Source organism: Podarcis cretensis (assembly GCF_951804945.1).
Source record: "Podarcis cretensis genome assembly, chromosome: 3".
NCBI classification, from domain to species: domain Eukaryota; kingdom Metazoa; phylum Chordata; class Lepidosauria; order Squamata; family Lacertidae; genus Podarcis; species Podarcis cretensis.
Genome location: NC_137172.1, coordinates 33,356,089 through 33,374,624, shown reverse-complemented (window position 1 = coordinate 33,374,624; position 18,536 = coordinate 33,356,089). Strand labels below are relative to the sequence as shown.

General features: G+C 43.2%; 1 protein-coding gene across 1 annotated transcript in view; it reads right to left on the bottom strand.

Annotated features, from left to right (window-relative positions):
- Window positions 1-18,536, bottom strand: part of COQ8A (coenzyme Q8A) — a 70,622-nt gene that overhangs the window by 14,695 nt on the left and 37,391 nt on the right. The window contains exons 4-6 of the mRNA XM_079969256.1: window positions 16,901-16,967; window positions 7,987-8,061; window positions 944-1,066 (exon numbers count right to left, since the gene is read on the bottom strand). Of these exons, the coding sequence (XP_079825382.1) occupies window positions 944-1,066; window positions 7,987-8,061; window positions 16,901-16,967 (265 nt within the window). The remainder of the gene's footprint in view (window positions 1-943; window positions 1,067-7,986; window positions 8,062-16,900; window positions 16,968-18,536) is intronic.

Genomic DNA, 18,536 nt, shown 5'->3' with positions numbered 1-18,536 from the left:
GAGAGTTTACTTTAAAGGGTACGGCTCTTTCTCACTTTTGCCCAAAATGAATACCACGGTATTGATTTATTAGCAGTTTTAACGCAATATACACTTCATAATAACTACAAATAAAGATTACAGGGAAGACAGAAACAAGAACAGTATGTGGGATTCAGGCTTTTTGATGCAACAGCATTTATATGTGTACTGATGATTCTCACCTGGTGGAAGGTGAAAGGGATAAAGGGCAGAGAATAAGACGTTCTTAAAAACACAACTCAAAAACCTTGGAGGTAAAGAAATGCTACAATTGCAAAAGGTATGATAACAAATTAGAAAGGTGGCCGTTTTTTCTAGCAACAATGTTGATGGTTGTTAACACTTAAGATAGACTGTACCTTTCCTTGGGAGAGGGGGTTAAAATATTGACAATACAGCAATACCTTGTCACAAAATAGTGAGCAAGCTTTCATGCTCTTCAGAATCCTTCACATGGCGGATGTTAAACAAAACAGGCAGGGGGAGAAAGCTAGCAAGTTTTTAAAGTCACAATGTCTACATTTGCAATATTCTAGCATGGAATCCTGGGGAGCATTTGCAGCCTTAATGGGTACTCTGTTGGGTTTCATGTTGTACCAAGGCTGCTGAGGACATTATGGCAAATATCTCCTATGGTTATTTTACAAAATATAAACTTGAGCAGTTACTTCTAAAGGCACTTTCCCTCTGTACAAAATTCCCCCCCAAAAAGGCACTGTTGTGCTGGGTTATTAAACAGAAACTGTATTACTGCCTCTTCTGCTTCCTGGCTCTGAAATACCTACAAAACTGAACAAAATCTGGAAAAGAGTCAGGAAACTCCCAAAAGGGAAAAATGGTTGGGAGAGTCAAAAATTCACCCGAGAGATGAGAGATCAAAGGGGGAGGATTCAAGGAGCACCAACATGCTGTTCATCCTTACCTTGGATGCTCAGCATCTGCCCCAGCTTCAGCGCTGCTCCTCGAACCTTGCAGAGGGTCCTCACGATTCTCTCTGCATTGGCCTCCGACATAAATGGACTGGTATCCATAACAGCCTTTTTGCCTGAGGACAGGGTAAAAAAATAAAGGAAAATGCTGCATGGGTGCTACTATTGGCACTGTACCCACTTGGTCCAAAGCACCTTGCTTTCTTCACCTTTCAGGTGGTAGAGAAGTATCAATTACTGTGCAGCATTCCTCAATATAAAGGAGGTAAAAGCAGACAACCTGGTGCCACCCAGAGATTTTGGACTAAAATTCATCTCAAAACGCTTTGTTCAAATGTGCTCTCACACGTTTTACCTCCCTGCCTCTGCAAAGCTAGGGTGCCAAGAAGACGAGCTGAGAAGCCTTTGCCTAGCAGGTACTACTTGCCACAGACACAAGGAAATCTTAATGAGTGAACACATTCGCACACACTTTGTGCATAGGGCTGCCCCTGAAGACAGTTAGGAAACTGGAAACGTGTGCAAAATTTGGTGGCCAGGTTGCTCACCAGGGCAAGACAGCTTGAGACTACTACACCAATCCTGGTCTGATTGCACTGGCTACCAATTAGTTTCCGGGCCCAATTCAAAGTGCTGTTTTTGACCTGTAAAGCCTTAAAACGGCTCAGGACTGCAATACCTGAAGGACCACCTCTCCTCATACAAACCGATCAGGTCCCTGCGATCATTATCTGGGGCCCTTCTTCGTGTGCCTCTCCTCCACGAGAGGTCCGGAGGGTGGCAACACAGGAACAGGGCTCCCCATTTGTGGAACGCTCTCCCCAGGAAGGTTCACTTGGTATCTTCATTATATACCCTTTAGGCGCCAGGCCTCTTCAAACAGGCCTTTAGCTGATTAACATCCAACACTCTTTTAAATGTGCGGGCGGGGGGGGGGGGGTTAGAGATTGGGTTGCTTTTGTTCTTCATTTTTATTATGTATTCATGTTGTATTTTTATATTGTGAACCACCCTGAGATCTAGGATGAAGGGTGGCAGATAAATTTAATAAATAATAACAATAACAATTCTCCTTCTGCATCTTTTTTGTTGCTGTTAATAATTAAATAATCTTTATTAATTTAAATTACACACATATACAAAGAATTTACAATCTCATACTACAAAAAGAAAACTAAAGAAAAAACAATTAAGAAGAAAATACAGAAAAAAGAAAGAAAAATCAGATTTACGTGCATAAAAAAAACTTAATCTTCCTAATTAATACTTAAATAAACACGTAAATAAAAAAGACTTCTGACAAAACGAGTCTTCTAATCATTCTCATTGTACTGTTTATACTGTCGTCGGTTTTCCCCGCACAATTTTATATTCTTTAATATTGTTCCCATCTACTCCACAAATGGTATTTGTTGTGTTTACAAGTATCACTCAAGTTCTGCTAATATGGTGTGGTTGGTACAATATGATCTTATATAATCCTTAAATATTCTCCATTCTCCAAATATTTTCTGGTTCAATACTCCTTTAACTCTTCCTGTCAGTTTTGCTAGTTGTAAATATTCTAATATGAGTATCTGCCAATCCTGTGATTGTCGGTATTGTTTCGTTTTTCCACTTCCTAACCACAAGAATTCTTGCTGCTGTGGTGACATACATGAACAGTATCTCCTTCTGCATCCTGAGACAGTATAATCCCAAGAAACCCCACCCTTTTAATGAAGTTTGAAGCAAAATCATGAAGGCTTCACAGGGCAGGGATTTCTATTTGCTGGGCCATGGACTCCTAACTTATTTGTTCCTGAAATACTGAAACTGATTGGAGGCTCTGAGCAGGTACTGCTGCAACAAATCTGTTTACTGACCTTGAAGCACAACTCAACACTCCTCTCCTGACAGAAGAGGGCATGTAGAGACTGGATTTCATTTCACGGCCGTGGAAGGACTGTCCTTCCCAACAGCCATCTGGGATCACCTCTAATTTTTCCTCTGCTGCCGTAAGCACAGCTTGGAAGGTTAGCAGTGACCAACAGAGCTATTTTTACTTGGCTTGCTTGACAGACACAGTGAATCTCATCCAGAATGCACGATGGACATAAACTTTTGCACACCTTTTTTTTTCTCTTTCCAGGATAGCTTGAATGGGAACAGCCAAAGACAAGTTGGCTGGTGGGTCCAAGGTCTCTCATGCCTTGGAAAATAAGCTCACGGCACTTTAACTCTTCTCTGAAAGGGGTTATTTGGGTATTGTGAGCTGGGGGACTTTACCCCATAATTTTAGCAGCAGCTCTTAACAGCCAAACTCTACCGACAAAATCATACTGTTGCTCCTCTTCGGAAGAGAACAGCAGCAAAAAAGTGAGCCGTGATGCTTCATTTGAAAAGTCTTTTTAGAATAAACAAAATAAAAAAATTCCTTCCAGTAGCACCTTAAAGACCAACTAAGTTAGTTCTTGGTATGAGCTTTCGTGTGCATGCACACTTCTTCAGATACACTTTTTAGAATGAATGACAAGATGGGCAGGTGGAGACAAGAGGCAGCCACAGGATACATCTTTTGACTTCATCAGAAAAACAAACTTGACCTGGAATCGCAGAGGTAAACTCAAAGAGGAAACCTACAGAACTTACTGCTATTATTTTTTATTGATATTGCCATTTCCTGATGTTCCGTATTGATTTCACTATTAAGTGGAAGGACATCTTCAGGAACACAGCAAATGCCAGATCAAAACTTGCACTCACTAGCTGGAGAGCACCTGCTACCAAATGAGCCATCCCTTTCGTGCCCACTCCCTATTCTTAACAGTTGTTCCATGCAACATTACCCAAAATGTGTAAATCCCACACCTACTAGGTGTGTTAAGGATCGCAGTCTAAGATATCTGAAATGTTCTCTGATGCCTCTCCAACCTTTACTGGAAGAGGTCCATTGGGAGAGCATTTGCAAAGCCTACCTTGTATCAGCCTAAACCGTGTTATAGGATTGCAAAGGTTGTCTTCTGAGTGTTGAGCCTAAATATCCTGGTCCTGCTTTACTGCCCCTGTTTTCCTCACCAGCTGTGAACAATTGATGTTTATGAAAGCCAGTGTGGTGTAGTGGTTAAGAGCGATAGACTCATAATCTGGGGAACTGGGTTCAGGTCTCCGCTCCTCCACATGCAGCTGCTGGGTGACCTTGGGCTAGTCACACTTCCCTGAAGTCTCTCAGCCCCACTCACCTCACAGAGCGTTTGTTGTGGGGGAGGAAGGGAAAGGAGAATGTTAGCCGCTTTGAGACTCCTTTGGGTAGTGATAAAGCGGGATATCAAATCCAAACTCTTCTTCTCTTCTATCTCCTTTCCAGAACGATTCTAAAGGCTGATTTCCCTGTTATCCTCTGAATGAGAGGCAGCACGATTTAAAATTCACCCCTTCTGGTCTTCTACTCCAGGCAGCCAAACAGGCAGTATCCTTCACGTCTCTGCCTCACCCTTTTTTCACCCCTTTCCTCCTAGCTTCTCCCTGGAAAGAGGGGGTTTGCTTGAGAGCTGCAGAATTGACTAAAGAACCCAGACATCTCTTTTAAAACCAGCGATCTATCCTTTCCATACTAATGTAGAATGTAGAATCATCTTTTTAGTTATAACAAGAGATGTGGGGAAGCAGTGGCCTTCCATATAGGACTCCCAGTTTCTATGACCACTAGGCCATGCTGGGTGAGGAGTCAGAGTCCAACAGAACTGAGAGGACTACAGGTTCCTCCACTGCTAATCTACAGGTGGTCAGGAAAAAGGTCTCATGAGCTTGACCACTACACACACATTTCTTTTTTTTAAAAATAATTTTTATTAACTGGCCAATCACATCAAATTAAATCACATCATATAAATTCCGAATTACAAAGCCAAATTTTTAAATTTTGTTGGGGGAACCCATACTTCAAGATCCAAAGGGGAATTCAGATCATCTTCTTATTACTGCGTTAATGTCCAAATCAGTCCCAATCAGTCCAAACAAAGTTCATAATTCTATCCAGTCTTATCTTGGTGTTGCCACATCATATCTTGTTCGTATAATTTCTCTTTTTCCTTTACGATCTCTTCTGTTAGTCTCCTTAAGCCGATAGCAAGTGTAATAATCCTGTGTGGATTTCCCGTTCCTCCACTAAGTCCAGATGGTTTCCATATATCTCCTTCGTAGATAACATCACTTTATCCATCGTAAATTTTGGCACACATTTCTACACACACATTTCTACACACACATTTCTACTTTTCTTCCTTAAACACACCGGCAAATTAACAGAAAAAGCCCTTAATAGGTCAATGTCTCCTTAAACCAAATCCCATAAAAATAGCTGCTCCCACCTCACCTTGCTGTTTTTGCCAGCAACAGCAAGTTCTACACCCTTTCATAGTATGGCTGAGCTTGCATGCAGGTCAGGGAGTGCCGGATTATACAAGGTACCTCTGACAAACAGAAAAATGTAAACAGAACTGTTACACAATCTTTCTTTGAGAACAAGTTCTCTCCAATATGAGGAGCAAGAGTTGCAAGGGAATGCCTTCAGAGCCATTCAGGGTGATCTGCCACCATGCTTTTTCGGATATACATTTTGAACCTGTGCACAGATTCTGCGATTGTACAGCCTGATATTTCTGCAAGAAATTCTGACGTTTCTGCAGGAGATTTAGGGTCGACCACAGGTGACTTTAAACTCTTGTTCTACATGCCCCAGTTTTGCTCTGTGCACAGCGGGGAGTCCCATTCAGGGGAGTATATATGCACTGAGACACTTTCACATACTACACAAGCAGAATAGAGTAACACACATTTGTGAACCTGTCTGATGGGAACAGTGAAAGCTTTGCTGTCAGGAAACAGGAGCCAACATACTGGAAAGGTTGCAACTGAGATGCTAAAGCTTAGGGCATCAAGAGAGATCAGATAAATTCCATCTGCATTCTCAGGAAGGAACTAACAGTTTCTCCAAATATAATATGCACCTCTAAGAAAATGCTACTATAATTACGGGAGGAACATTATGCAGGGACAGGTTATCACAGATTGAGCAAGACTAAGGTAAGAGGGTTTAGTGACAGAGCTCACACTTCACATACCAAACACAGGAAAGCTGCATGACCATTGCTCTCTCTGGTTCTGTATTGTCTACGCTGGCCAGCAGTGACTCTCCTGGAGATGCCAGGGATTGCATGCAAAGCAGATGCTCCACCACTTCCATGCCCCTTCCCAAAACTTTCATGTTCAACCCCAGCAGCTCAGGTTATAAGGACCCCAATGCTAAGACAGATAAATCTCTGCTTGAGACCTTGGAGAGCCTACCAGAGAAGACAGCAAGTCATGTGTAGTTGTCAGGTAATGTAAGTAGCACAAGAATAGCCTGCTAGATCAGGTCAATGACCCAGATAGTCCAGCATCCTGTTCTTACAGGCGTAACATTCAGTTATCAGGGCTGAAACTGGCAATGGGCAGACACGCTCCTCTCTCTCTCTGTCATCTGCCAAGCCGAAGGGCATATCGCCAAAAGCTTTTGCAATTAGGTGAAGGGCCGCATAAAATCAGGCTAAGAGTCGCCCCTGCCTATGCTGGGTGTGGGCATACATAAGGAAGGATCGGTGTTCACATATGTCAATGGGTCAGATGCTCAGTGGAAAGGCAGCCCCTTGCAACGTTATTGAGCACGAGGCTGGCTTCATGGCCAATTGCACTGCCAACCAGAGATCTTGACCTTTCAGTAATATAGCCCTGTTACAGAGGAAAAATGGACCCTTGGTGGAGTCACAGTTAGGTATGGCACTAAAGGCCACTACTCCCAGGTTACTTTTCCCGATGCACATTTTTAACATGTAGCAAACCAGTGGGGAAGAAATAGAAGCCAAATATACACATCCCTGATTAAATATCAGCCATAACCAGGCATCCAGTGAATTAGATTTGTCAGACTTACACCTTGACCATTCACCAACGTTGGGCAGCTTTCTCTTATAATATTTTGAAGAGTGGGGAAATAAGGTGGGAAACATTTTACCTAACAACAACAACAACACAAAGGAAGAGCAGAAGGTCTGGCTTATGGCAGCAAGATGTAGATAGATAGATAATTTATTACGGTCAAAGACCAGCTCGCATAACACAATAAAAACAGCGTTCATAAAGATAAAATATACAATCAGAGCAGATTGCAGCAGGCAGCAAGATGTAAATTTGGCACAGTCCTCCTCTTCCCAAACTAATCCAAGTGCATCCATTTTGGTTTTAAGAGGTATGAGCACCTTGGGCAGGATGGAAGTCCAGCCCTCTCTCCGCAGCCCTGGCTGACCCCTCCTGAGTTTGTGAACTTGCATCGGGCAAGATCAGATGCAAGTACAGAAATGACTTCATTGCTGTTGCTGTGCAATAACACTTTACTCCTTATCGCAGATATATTCTGTATAACCTTCACTTCAGTGACTTGTTGTTAGCCAATGCCAAGACAAACAAGAGATCTATTTATGGTAAAACAAGGACTGGAACCATTATTACTATTATTATTATTTAATCATCTGAAAGGATAGAACCAGAAAGGCAAACTTCATGTTCAAGGATTGCTGCAAAACAGGACAGGCAGCCATGAAGTCTTTCATTTTCCTGAGCAAATAGACAGCGGGCTTCTGTGTTGATCAGGGTCAGTAGAGAGGAGGACTCTTTGAAGGGGTGGACAAGCTCACCCTTGTCCACAGTTTAGCTTTCTCCTGTCCTGCTTTAGGGGCAAGAGGAAGGGGATTTGCTTTCCTTAAATGCACTGAATCACCACTACTCCTTGAAGTATTTATTCAAAGAGGAAAACAATTGAAGGTTGCTGCTTAGGTTCAGGGGGAGAGCGGAATCTGGATGCAAAAACACTGTAATACTTTTATTAGTAACTACCCTAGTGACTATAGTGTTGTGCTGCCCTTCCTTTAGTTGTGATTCTGTGCACTTGTAGAGCAAATTGTGTTTGGGGACAAGGACACGACCGGATGCTTGTATTAGCAGTAAGCAAAGGAACACTCACCATTCTGCTCTTCAGATCTAAGGCTCTTTTTCGCAACCTCTGCCAAGGCTCCGATGCCAAGACCAACAGCTAAGCCTTTAATGGACAAAAAGGAAAAGGGGGGGGGGGAGAGACAAGAGAAAGTCAAAGGCAGTGGGATAAAATGCCATCTGTATGCGGTTACATATCTTTGTGGCTTAATGAGCAGAGGCAAAGTAGCTCTTTATTCAATACGGTTTAAACTTGACTACAGAGCACAAAAGGAAAGAATCCAGCACCGCTCCGCTCAGTTTCAGAGGCATGCTGTGCCCACTTTCCCCAGGGCAGCAAAACCTCTGTCCAAAGGAAACATCTTCTGTTCAGAGAAAAGGGCTTTAGAAACCAAGAGTTAAGGGGGCAAGCAGGGACAGTAGTAGAGACTGCAAGTTGTCCATCCATGTGGTCAAGTTTAGTACTAGTCACACAGGGTCTTTGATCTGACACAGCAAAAATTAGGGAGGTCAGTAAACTCTCCTGGAGGCTGTGCCTAGACCTTTAATATCCCCACATGCTCGTTTAATGCAACTGTTATTTCCACAACTGAAATAAAAGATACCCCACTTCATCTGGCATCCTCAACGTTTCATCAGTCCCTTTGACCTTCCTCCACAATCTGTTTTACCCTTTACCTTACTGTGGCCAGCAGGGCTCCAATTTGACCCCAGGACAACTGGAGGAGGAGAGTGAGTGACATAGCTTATACCTCCCCAACAGCATATTTGCCCTGGTGTTGATACCTTGGAGCATTTAATGGTATCTAGATGGAGGATCTGGCAACTCAAGTTCTTACATGATAAGTTCTCTCCAAAAATATTTAATAACAAGATGATTTGAATCTAGAGCAGTCAAATGCAGGACAGGGGAGGGAAAGTTGCACAGGCTGGAACTGGAATGGAAAACCTCGATTTGCAAGTGCACTTAATGCAATAGCACCTCGGCATGATGGCTGTGGAAGATAAGCACCATTCTGCCACACATGCAGACACGCACATACATGCATGCAATATTTGCACAAAATAACACAGGGAACACCCAGCTAAGCTCTGTTCAGCATCAACAACTATGAAACACTAACTGTTTGTTCCATATCCAACCTAGCTTGTAATTGCTTAGAGAATGAGATTTTGGAATCTGCAGAGGTGAAATCTGAAGAGAATCTCTATATTCTTGCCTTGAGTGCGGATGTGTCGAATGAAATTAGGAGCTATTTCAGCAATCCTCACTAGAGTAGCAGTTCACAGTGACATAATAACCCAAAGCTACAGGATTCATATCTCCATAACTAGGCTGGCAGATCATCTAACCACCTCTTCATCTGCAAGTACATCAGCAAGGAGCTACCACTAACATATATGTGTATATCCAAACACCCCATGGGAGGAAAGAAAAGGCTGCAATTTTATGAAGTAGTTGGTAAAAGACTCAAGGCAAATCTGACTTGCTGAACAAAGACTGGAGCCCTTACTAGGTCTGCAGGGCGATGCAGAGGGATAAATCTTACTTCTCTACCTGAGTTGCATTCACTCAGTGGTGCTCTCTCACATCCATGTCATTCGTTTCCTTCAAAGCCCTAACAGCTTAAGACCATGTTAGCTGGCAGTGATCTTCAGGCTTGGGGTGTTGTTGGACTACAAGTCCCATCTTCCTTGACCACTGGGCTAAGATGTCTCAGAACAATGGTGGCTGTAGTCCATCATCATCATCCAGGAAAGAGGTTTTCAACCTTTTTGAGTCCATGGCTCCCTTGACCAACTACGTTCTTTCTGCAGCACCCCTGTGGGGCTCAGGAGCCTTTTTATGTCATCCCTTGCCTGGCAGCCTCTCACCCTTTTTGCGAACACCCTCCCTTGTGGAGTGATTCCTCAGCCTCCTTTCCTCTCCCCCTCTCCTTGGGAGTCCTCCAGGCAGCCACTGCTGCCGCCCCTGGTCTCTGAGCTGCCCCCCGCCCCCACCCCAAAGACAGGTACCTGGTCACACTGTCTATTCCCAACAGCAAGGGCTGGCGGACTGGCTGGCTGGCTAGCTGGGCTCCCTGGCCTGCTTGCTTGCATGCTTACTCCCAGGCCGCTCCAGCTTCTGGCAACCAGCACCCCCTGGCCCCCTGGCCAGTTCCAGAGGCACCATTTGTCTGGGGAGCTTGTAGCCAGGGCTGTTGCAACAAACAGCCATGCAAGCCTTTTGGAGGCAGAGATGCAAGAGGGCATCAGAGGAGGGAGGGAAGGAAGGAAAGAGGGTTGCCCGTGGCACCCCTGACCATCATTCAAGGCACCCCAGGGGGCCACAGCACACTGGGTGAAAACCACTGATCTAGAGACCCAAGACTGAAGAATGCTGGCTTAAGGATGAGTTGCTCCCATACAGGTCAATCATGAAATGAAGATCAATGCCAGAAGCCTTTGTTCTTGGAGTCATGTAAAAAAAAATTAAGCAAGTGAGCATGAGATATGAGGCCATCTCTGTGGCAGTGCCATGATTGTTGCATGCCCTCCCAATTGAAAGACGTGTTTATTTCAACAGCCTTTTTATTGTTGCAGATTTCAATATCTACCATCTTTTACTCTTTGTGCTTCTTGCTTTGGGTACTCTGTTACGGCTTTTAGAACTGGCTGCACCTGCTTTTTTATTAATTAGAACTTATGCTATATGTCACACTGGGAACTTTTAGTAGAAGAGTGGGATATATTTTATTAAATAAGAAAGTAATTATATAACTATAATGCAAAACAACCTATAGTTATGCCAGCAGTTTAAATGAGCCAAGAACTTGACATTTACATGCGCTTCGATTTGACTTATCCAGCTTCAACACCTCTTCTTCCCCACTGGATAATGTTTAGACGTGTACAATATGTACTTTCCCTTGCACTGCACAGCTCCACCTTAATTATCACATAAACTCACCTCCCTCCCCAGAACCACAGCAGCCAAAGATAGGCGCATGTCATAAACAACTCCAAATGGTTGGCTTTTTAAATATTAACCAGGAGGTATATCTTGCTTCACTGTTTTAGAACTGTTGACATTATCAATTTATTTTGATAAGGCCATTCTCCTTCAAGGGAGGCATTCGCCTTAGTGTTTGCAAACAGACTGCATTGTAAAGCCAGGTTGGTGGTGCTGCTCTTTTAAACAGCAGTAGAACATTGTAGGGGTATTTTCAAGCCTGCAGGTTTTTGTACATCTGACAGTCACTTAAGAAAGAATTGAATTCTTGCACCACATGCTCCAATTCACGATTCTCATTCTACTTCTTGGGGGGGGGTGTTTTTAAGGAATTATATGCCATTATAGGAACCTTTCTTTTGGGTGGTGCAGCTGGACCACGACAACAGGTCAAACAGCAGGATTCCCACCTGCTGATTTACACCAGCACAAACCCAGCTTGGCTACTTGGCCACCCTGTGTTGAAGTAGGGTTCCCGGGGACAGTCCCCAGATTTGCAAATCTGTCCCCAGGAAACATGGCAGCTGCAGCCTCAGCAGCCTGGAGCCAGCCTGTTACTCTGTGCATTTATGTTTCACAGGGTATGAAAGAAGGGCTTTGCACCTTTATACAATATGCATGTGTGCTTGGGCCCAGGGTCTTTTGCCTCACCATCCCCACTACTGACTCCCTGTTGCTACGCAGCTTCAAAAAATAAAATAAAAAATAAAATAAAAGTGTCCTTGGATTCGTTGAAAAAAATCTGGCAACCATATGTTAAAGCCCCCTCACCAACTTCTTCACTGTAGAATCATAGAACTGTAGAGTTTGAAGTGACCCTCTGGGTCATCTAGTCCAACCCCCTGAAATGCCAAATGCATCACAACTGATCGGAAGAGAATATGGGGAATGCTATGCAAAATCAGTGCATAAAGTAAAAGCCTAATCTGGAAATGCAACAGCAACAGTTATTTGTTTTTGTAAAAAAATGCTTCTTAGAATCACAGAATTGTAGACTTGGAAGGGATTGAAAGGGTCATGTAGTCCAATTCCTGCATGGCATGGGGTTGGACTACATGACCCTCATGGCCCCTCCCAACTTAAAACTGAAAGCAGCCCATATATTTTCCATTTGCCGTCCAACCAATGCATAAAGATTAGTACCAAGGGAGTGTGAAGGGCAAATATGAAATGCAATACAACAGAAGGCTGGTTTGGAAAGAAAGGCACGCCCTTGTAGGGTTTGGCAAACAAGCCTATGATTAGCAGAAAAATCAAGTGATAACTATGCAACCAATAACCTTGTTCACACTGTAATAAAATCCTGTTGTTACAGAGTCGCCATAGAGTCTTGGCACACACACATAGCTTCCCTTCAGAAGAAGAAACAAGCCCTCCCCTGTTCACAGGGTTCTAACAGTGGAAGAGGAGGAGCTCCTATGCTTCTGAACTCTGTGGCCAGCTGTGGAGGCAGGCACGTGCAAAGTCCACCCAACAACCACTGCTGCTTACCTGCTGCGCTAATAATTAAATCAATTCAATACCCATAATTCAAAATGCACTGATATAGGCCAGATTATGTCTCGAGGAAAGCTAAACGTTGCACAGCATGCAGGTTTGCATGCATCTGCCCCAATGTGACATGCATTTTAGCAAAAGCAGCCAGAAGGAAACAAGACTCAAAGGAAACCCAATTGAACAAAGGCTGGAGTCCATACTAGGCATGCAGGATGGCGCAGGTGAACAAATGCACACAGTGGCGCTCTCCCACATCAATGTCATTAGCTTCCTATTTGCGCCCAGGCTCAATTCAAAGTGCTGGTTCTAGCCATCAAAGCTCTAAACAGCTTAAGACCATGCCAGCTTGCAGTGATCTACAGGCTCGGGATGTTGTTGGACTGCAAAGCCCATCATCCTTGACCATTGGGCTAAGCCAGTGTTTGTGAAACCTAGTTAAAGTTACATAGTTACATCAACCTTGATGCAGAAGGCACACTACATCCCAACCAATGTTGAAAAGTGAAGACGGGGGAAATTTGCATGGGAGAATGGTTACGTGACGAGGAAGCATGAAGCCTGCGCAAGGACTCTTGAGGCTATGTTCACATTTCCAGGCTTTCTGTAGCCCACCCTTCCTCCAGATCAGATCACAGGGCAGCTTACGACGCCACACATTCAGTGGCCAATGTTAAATAAAACAGAATTAACTCCAGACACCCAGCACCAGCCAGCATCATCAGGATCCAGACTAAGTCAAGAACTACTGTGTTCACCGCACTCTTCAAGGACCTCATTACACTTTTAGAGAGAGAGTGCAACTGCAATTACTATGGGCCTGAATCTGATTTTTAAAAGAAATCTCATTGCTCTGCAATTTCTGACTTTACATTACTTTTTTTTTTAATAGCTTTCACTTCTCCAAAACCAAGTTCATCTTAACTCTTATATATATATATATATATAAAGCACTGCAGCTATATTTAAATAGCAGGTGAGGAGAGTTTTTGTTTTTACTGAGACCAGTAAACCAGAAACAGAGAAAGGAGGGCCATATGAACTTTTAAGAGAAGGTATATTTTCAGGAAGGCTTGGTGAATCCTACATCCAGGATCACATTCTGTGCTCAGTGAATAGCCTATGCACACAGAGCCTGACAAATAGCACTGATCTGAATAGAACTAACTTATGTATCAGCATGTTTAGGACTGGGATGCCAAAACAAAGCTGCAAAGCTTTGCCTGCTGTAAAAACTGGTATTTTAAGGGAGAACTCTTGCGCTTATACACTTCTTCCACCCCTTCTGTAGTATACAATTACTCCTTCCTTCCTTCCTTGGCTGCAGGCAACCCATGGTTTTCTGTTTTGTCTAAGTCAATAAACTATGGTTTCCAAATGCTGGACTCTAAGGCAAGTGCAAGCCAGAGTTTGCTGGTTTATGCAAAACAGAAAACTATGGTTTGCCTCATACAAGGGAGGGAGGGAAGCACTGTACATGAGGGCAGAGGAGGTGGAAGCCACTGAGCCAGAGACTCCTTAAAGCCTCTTTCATATACTGCTAAACCATAGCTCGGCACTACTTTTAATCAGCCCAGTTCAACACTGAAAAAATTATTTTGGGAGAAGCTTCTTTTAAAGACAACATCAGCAAACAGCTGTTCACAGTAGAAAGAGGAAACTGACTAAGATACCAAGCTAGTTTAAGTACACAGAGTGACTTTCGTGTTCCCACACGAAGCTAGAAGCAGATTACAACACTCCCACCACCCCTGCTGAATTGTTTGAGTCAATTCATAAGCCTGGCCTGTCAAGTTTCAGTCACTGGTCATTCCCCTCCTGTGAATTCCTGACACATTTTGGAGACAACAGTTCAAAATATCTGCTGCATATACTTAGTTAACTGAAGGCTAAACCTTCTCAACTCAACACAGAAGCATATATTTCCTATTTAAAGCTTGAGTGTGAGGAAATTCTAATGGGAAAGCTGCTACTACAGGATCATGAAGACACTTGTGGCACACAGCTTGATATCAATAATAAGTCTGATGTGCAGAGCCAAAAAAGTTCCCCATCTCTGTCAGGCCTCCCCATTTAGCCTGTGAAACCATTCTGGCCAATCTTCACCCACCTGCTGTACAAGTGACATCATTTATCTGTTTAACCCACCAGATGGATCCAATTCCCCACCCCTGCCCTGGAGGAGGGCTTTCTACTCCTCACCTGCAAAAAAAAAAGTGACAAAACACTTGAACTCAGAGAATTCTTGAAGAGTTCTTTCCATAGCTGATATAGAGATGACAAAATAAGATTCAGCCCATGACATCTGTCTTTTAAAGGTGCCAAAGGACTCCTTCAGCTACAATCTGCAATTGTTCCACAGCAGAACCATAAATGTCTACAATAACTCAGCAGACATTCCCATTAGTGAACGTATTCAAGGAAGAGGAAGTATTCAGGAGGTCCCAACCTAAACAATGTGGATTAAAGTGCATTCATAGCATTATTTCTTGTACTAACTCAGGGAAATGTTTACTTTGTTCCCTAGCTTTGAATCTGCTTCAAGTAAAATTGTATACTGCACAGGCCTGAGGTGCCTTGCCTTGTAGAAGCCAAGTTCCTTAACACTTTGCTACATAGACAGAAACGTTCAAAAGGCATATAGAAGTAGATCTCATCTTGGAGAAATGAATACTAAGGAGAGGTGCCAACTCGAGCTATAAATAGGGAAGGTCACAAAACAGCAGGGAAGCATGTTGGCTGTCTATACACTCGCTACACCAAACATACCAGAGGGAAACTGATACCCTTTCATCATGCTACAGGGTTCAAGATGCTAGCGATTCCAGGGAGCTCAAAGAGGTGCAGAGAGGGTTCTTGGTCTGGTTCTAGATGTAGAAAAGTACCTTTAAAGAGCCAGGATATCACAACTTTCAACTTTTCTCTCTGTTGTGTTATAGTGATGGGGAGGGGCAGGGGTCCCACACCTGGTGGAATCCTCCCTTTTAAATGTAAATCTTAAAAGGAGTAGCATCTCTTTGTAAACAAAATGTGTGCCCCAAGTATTTGGAGCAATACTGACTGGGCTAAGAGTCAACGGCTGAAAAACACTGCCATTAGATGCTGTAATTTGAAAGCCACTTGTTTCTTGAATCATTTTATGCCATCTCTGACACCTTTCGAGTCATTTTTGCAAAACAAAGACCATGTGGATAAACTTGCTACTGAAGGAAGCTATGCACACTTACCTTGGAGTGAAGTCCCATTAAACTCAACAGGGCTTACTTCCAAGCAGATATGCACAGGATAACACTGTTTAAAGGTTTGTATACAAAGAAAGAAGTGGGAGCTTTTGTGGGGGGATACTCCTTGGATTTTTAAAAATGCATTACTGAGGGTTTTCAACTGCTGGTAGCCACCTTGGCTGATGGGCTGGGAAGATGGGCTGTGCATATGCCTGAAATACTGAACACGCTTTTATTCATATTTAAAGCCTCTATTCAAGAGCTCCTAGTCTCAGCTTGGACACACTTCTATCTCTTTGTATCGTTTTAAGTTTATATCCTGCTGCATCCCTGTCAATTTCCTTTAAAGTACATCATGTCTCTCTATTCAAGTACCAGCTTCCTGATGAATACAGTGAATGAGGCACCTAGTGCCCCTTTAGTTGATCTTTCAGATTAGGGAAAGCGAGGAACTTGCAGCCAGAGGTACTTGGCTATAGAGTGCTAGAGCATCAGCACTGCATGCAGAAAATCCCTGGTTCAATCCTTAGCATCTCTAGGTAGGGCTGGGAAAATTTCCCTGCCATTGCCAGTCAGTGTGGATAATACTGAGCTAGATGGACTCAATATAGGGCAGTTTCTTTGCTTTCCTCAAAACAGAAGAGATTTAGCATTGAAATGCAGGGGATATGCAGACATTTCTAACCCAGCAGGTTCTCTTCTTTTCCTCCTTCCCCTGCCCGCTACCACCGTTTCCTAAAGCCCAAAATGTCCTGCCATCTAAAATGCAAGTGTTCAGTTGGCGCCCTGCTCCTTAAATCTTTGCACACACAAAGCAGCGGGCAACATTTATGCAATGGTTTCGTGCAATTGCCAGATGGCAAAATGAATTCCAGAGATTTGTAGGGCCCAGAACGGAGAATAAATTTAGAAGGGGGCCAAAGTTCAAAATGATACCACCTAGATCAGTGAATGGCACATGAAATGAACCCTTAACACCCCATGCCACCCCAAACACACACCTCCCCCAGCAAATTCTAACTTGGCTTTGTAGTTCAGTCAAAGCTACATACTATGTACTGCCAAGCAGTATCAGCTCAGACATTCAGTTTCAGCATCCCTACTAAAAAAATAATCAGAAACCCTGTTTCTTCTACACACAGACATCCACAATGCAGTTCACAGAAAACTGCCTGGTTTTTCAGAAGCATCTACATTCACAGTCTTATTTGCCACCACAATTCAGAAAGACTCACCTCCAAAATTAGCGAGTCTCCCAATTCGAGTAACTGGCACCTTTCGCTCCCGGGCACGTTCACTGAGCTGCAGGGATTTAGGAGAATACGGACCATTAATATGGACAACTATTTCCCTAGCAAATGCATCAAAAATTCGATTTTGGCAGCAGAAAATTGGCTGGCAGTGCAATCCTATGCATGTCTACAAAGAACTAAGTCCCATTCTGTTCAACAATACTAGTTCGGTAATTACTTATGAACGTGTGAGATCACATCCAGATCAATCCTAGTTGCTACCATGCCTCTAACTTTTAGAGCTAGATAAATTAGCCTGACAACCAACGTCTGATGACGTCACAGAAGCCAAGCTGGAAGAAAGAAGATGATTTTTTGTTGTTTGAAGGCAGAAGTGCAAGGGTTGTGTGGAACATGCACAAATTTAGAAAGGTTGCATAATTTGTCTAAATTAAACAGCTTGAATATTTCCGTTTGACCAAGTATAGAATTTTGATTCTGGCGTCGATGTCTTCAAATCACAGAATACACAACATCCATTTCCTGCACTAAGTAATTCCCCAAGCTGTACCAGTTACTTAGTTATGTCTGGTATAATTTGTTAGTGGTAGATCTCTTTAGGTGGGTGGGAGTGGGTGATCTGGTCCCTGATGCAGTTACAGCATCTGGATTACACTATTTCTTTCTCTCCCTCCCTCCCTCCCTCCCTCCCTCCCTCACATACACAAGATAAGAAAAGAATGTTGCACCATGAGTACAAATACAAAATTTTAAAAATAAAATTTAAGTACTATTAGGGCCAGCTCTATAGGGGTACACTGGCACCCAATCATTCTGAAAGTGCTGGGTGTGACCTATAAAGCCTATAGCGGCTTGGGACAAGACTACCTGAAAGATCACCTGCCTAGACTCAGAGTTCGTCCAGAGCCTCTTCTCTATCCCTCCAACATCTGAAGGGCTATTGGAAAGAACTCAAGAAAGCACCATCTCAACCAGAATTTTGGAACTCGCTACAAGGTAGAACTCCCTTCACTGATGGTGTTTAGCTCCCATGCTTACCCCTCATTGATGTGGTTACCTATACACACACCCCCCAAAAAATCCAACTCGCATCAACTTGGAGGGGAGTTGAGAGAGATTCACCTCCAAAGTTAGTGAGTCAATACAGTCTCAGGTCCACTGACTGTGCTGCAGAGTGTTGGAGGTTCAGCTCTTTTCCTTTTAAACTCAGAGGAGTTGTGCACTGCAGCACTTGTGACGAGTATACTATAAAGCATCTGCTTTGCATGCAAAAGGGCCTGGATTCAATCTTTTGCATCTCCAGGTAGTTAGGAAGGACATCTGTCTGGATCCCTGAAGACCCACTTGCCAGTCAGAGCTAGATTGACCAATGATCTGACTCAATATAAGGCAGCTTCATGTGTACTGAACTGATTTGTTTGTTTGGTTTTTCTTCTGATGCTGCTCTGTTTTAATTTGTATTTCTGTTTTAATTATGTTTTTAACTAGCTGCCAAAAATTTTTGCAAAGAAACATAGGAAACTCCACTAAACCAGGTCAGACTGTTTGGTTCGGGAGATTAGTAGAGCACAGTCTAGTCCAGTGTTCCACTTTTAAGCTAGGATTTTCTGCTTTAGAA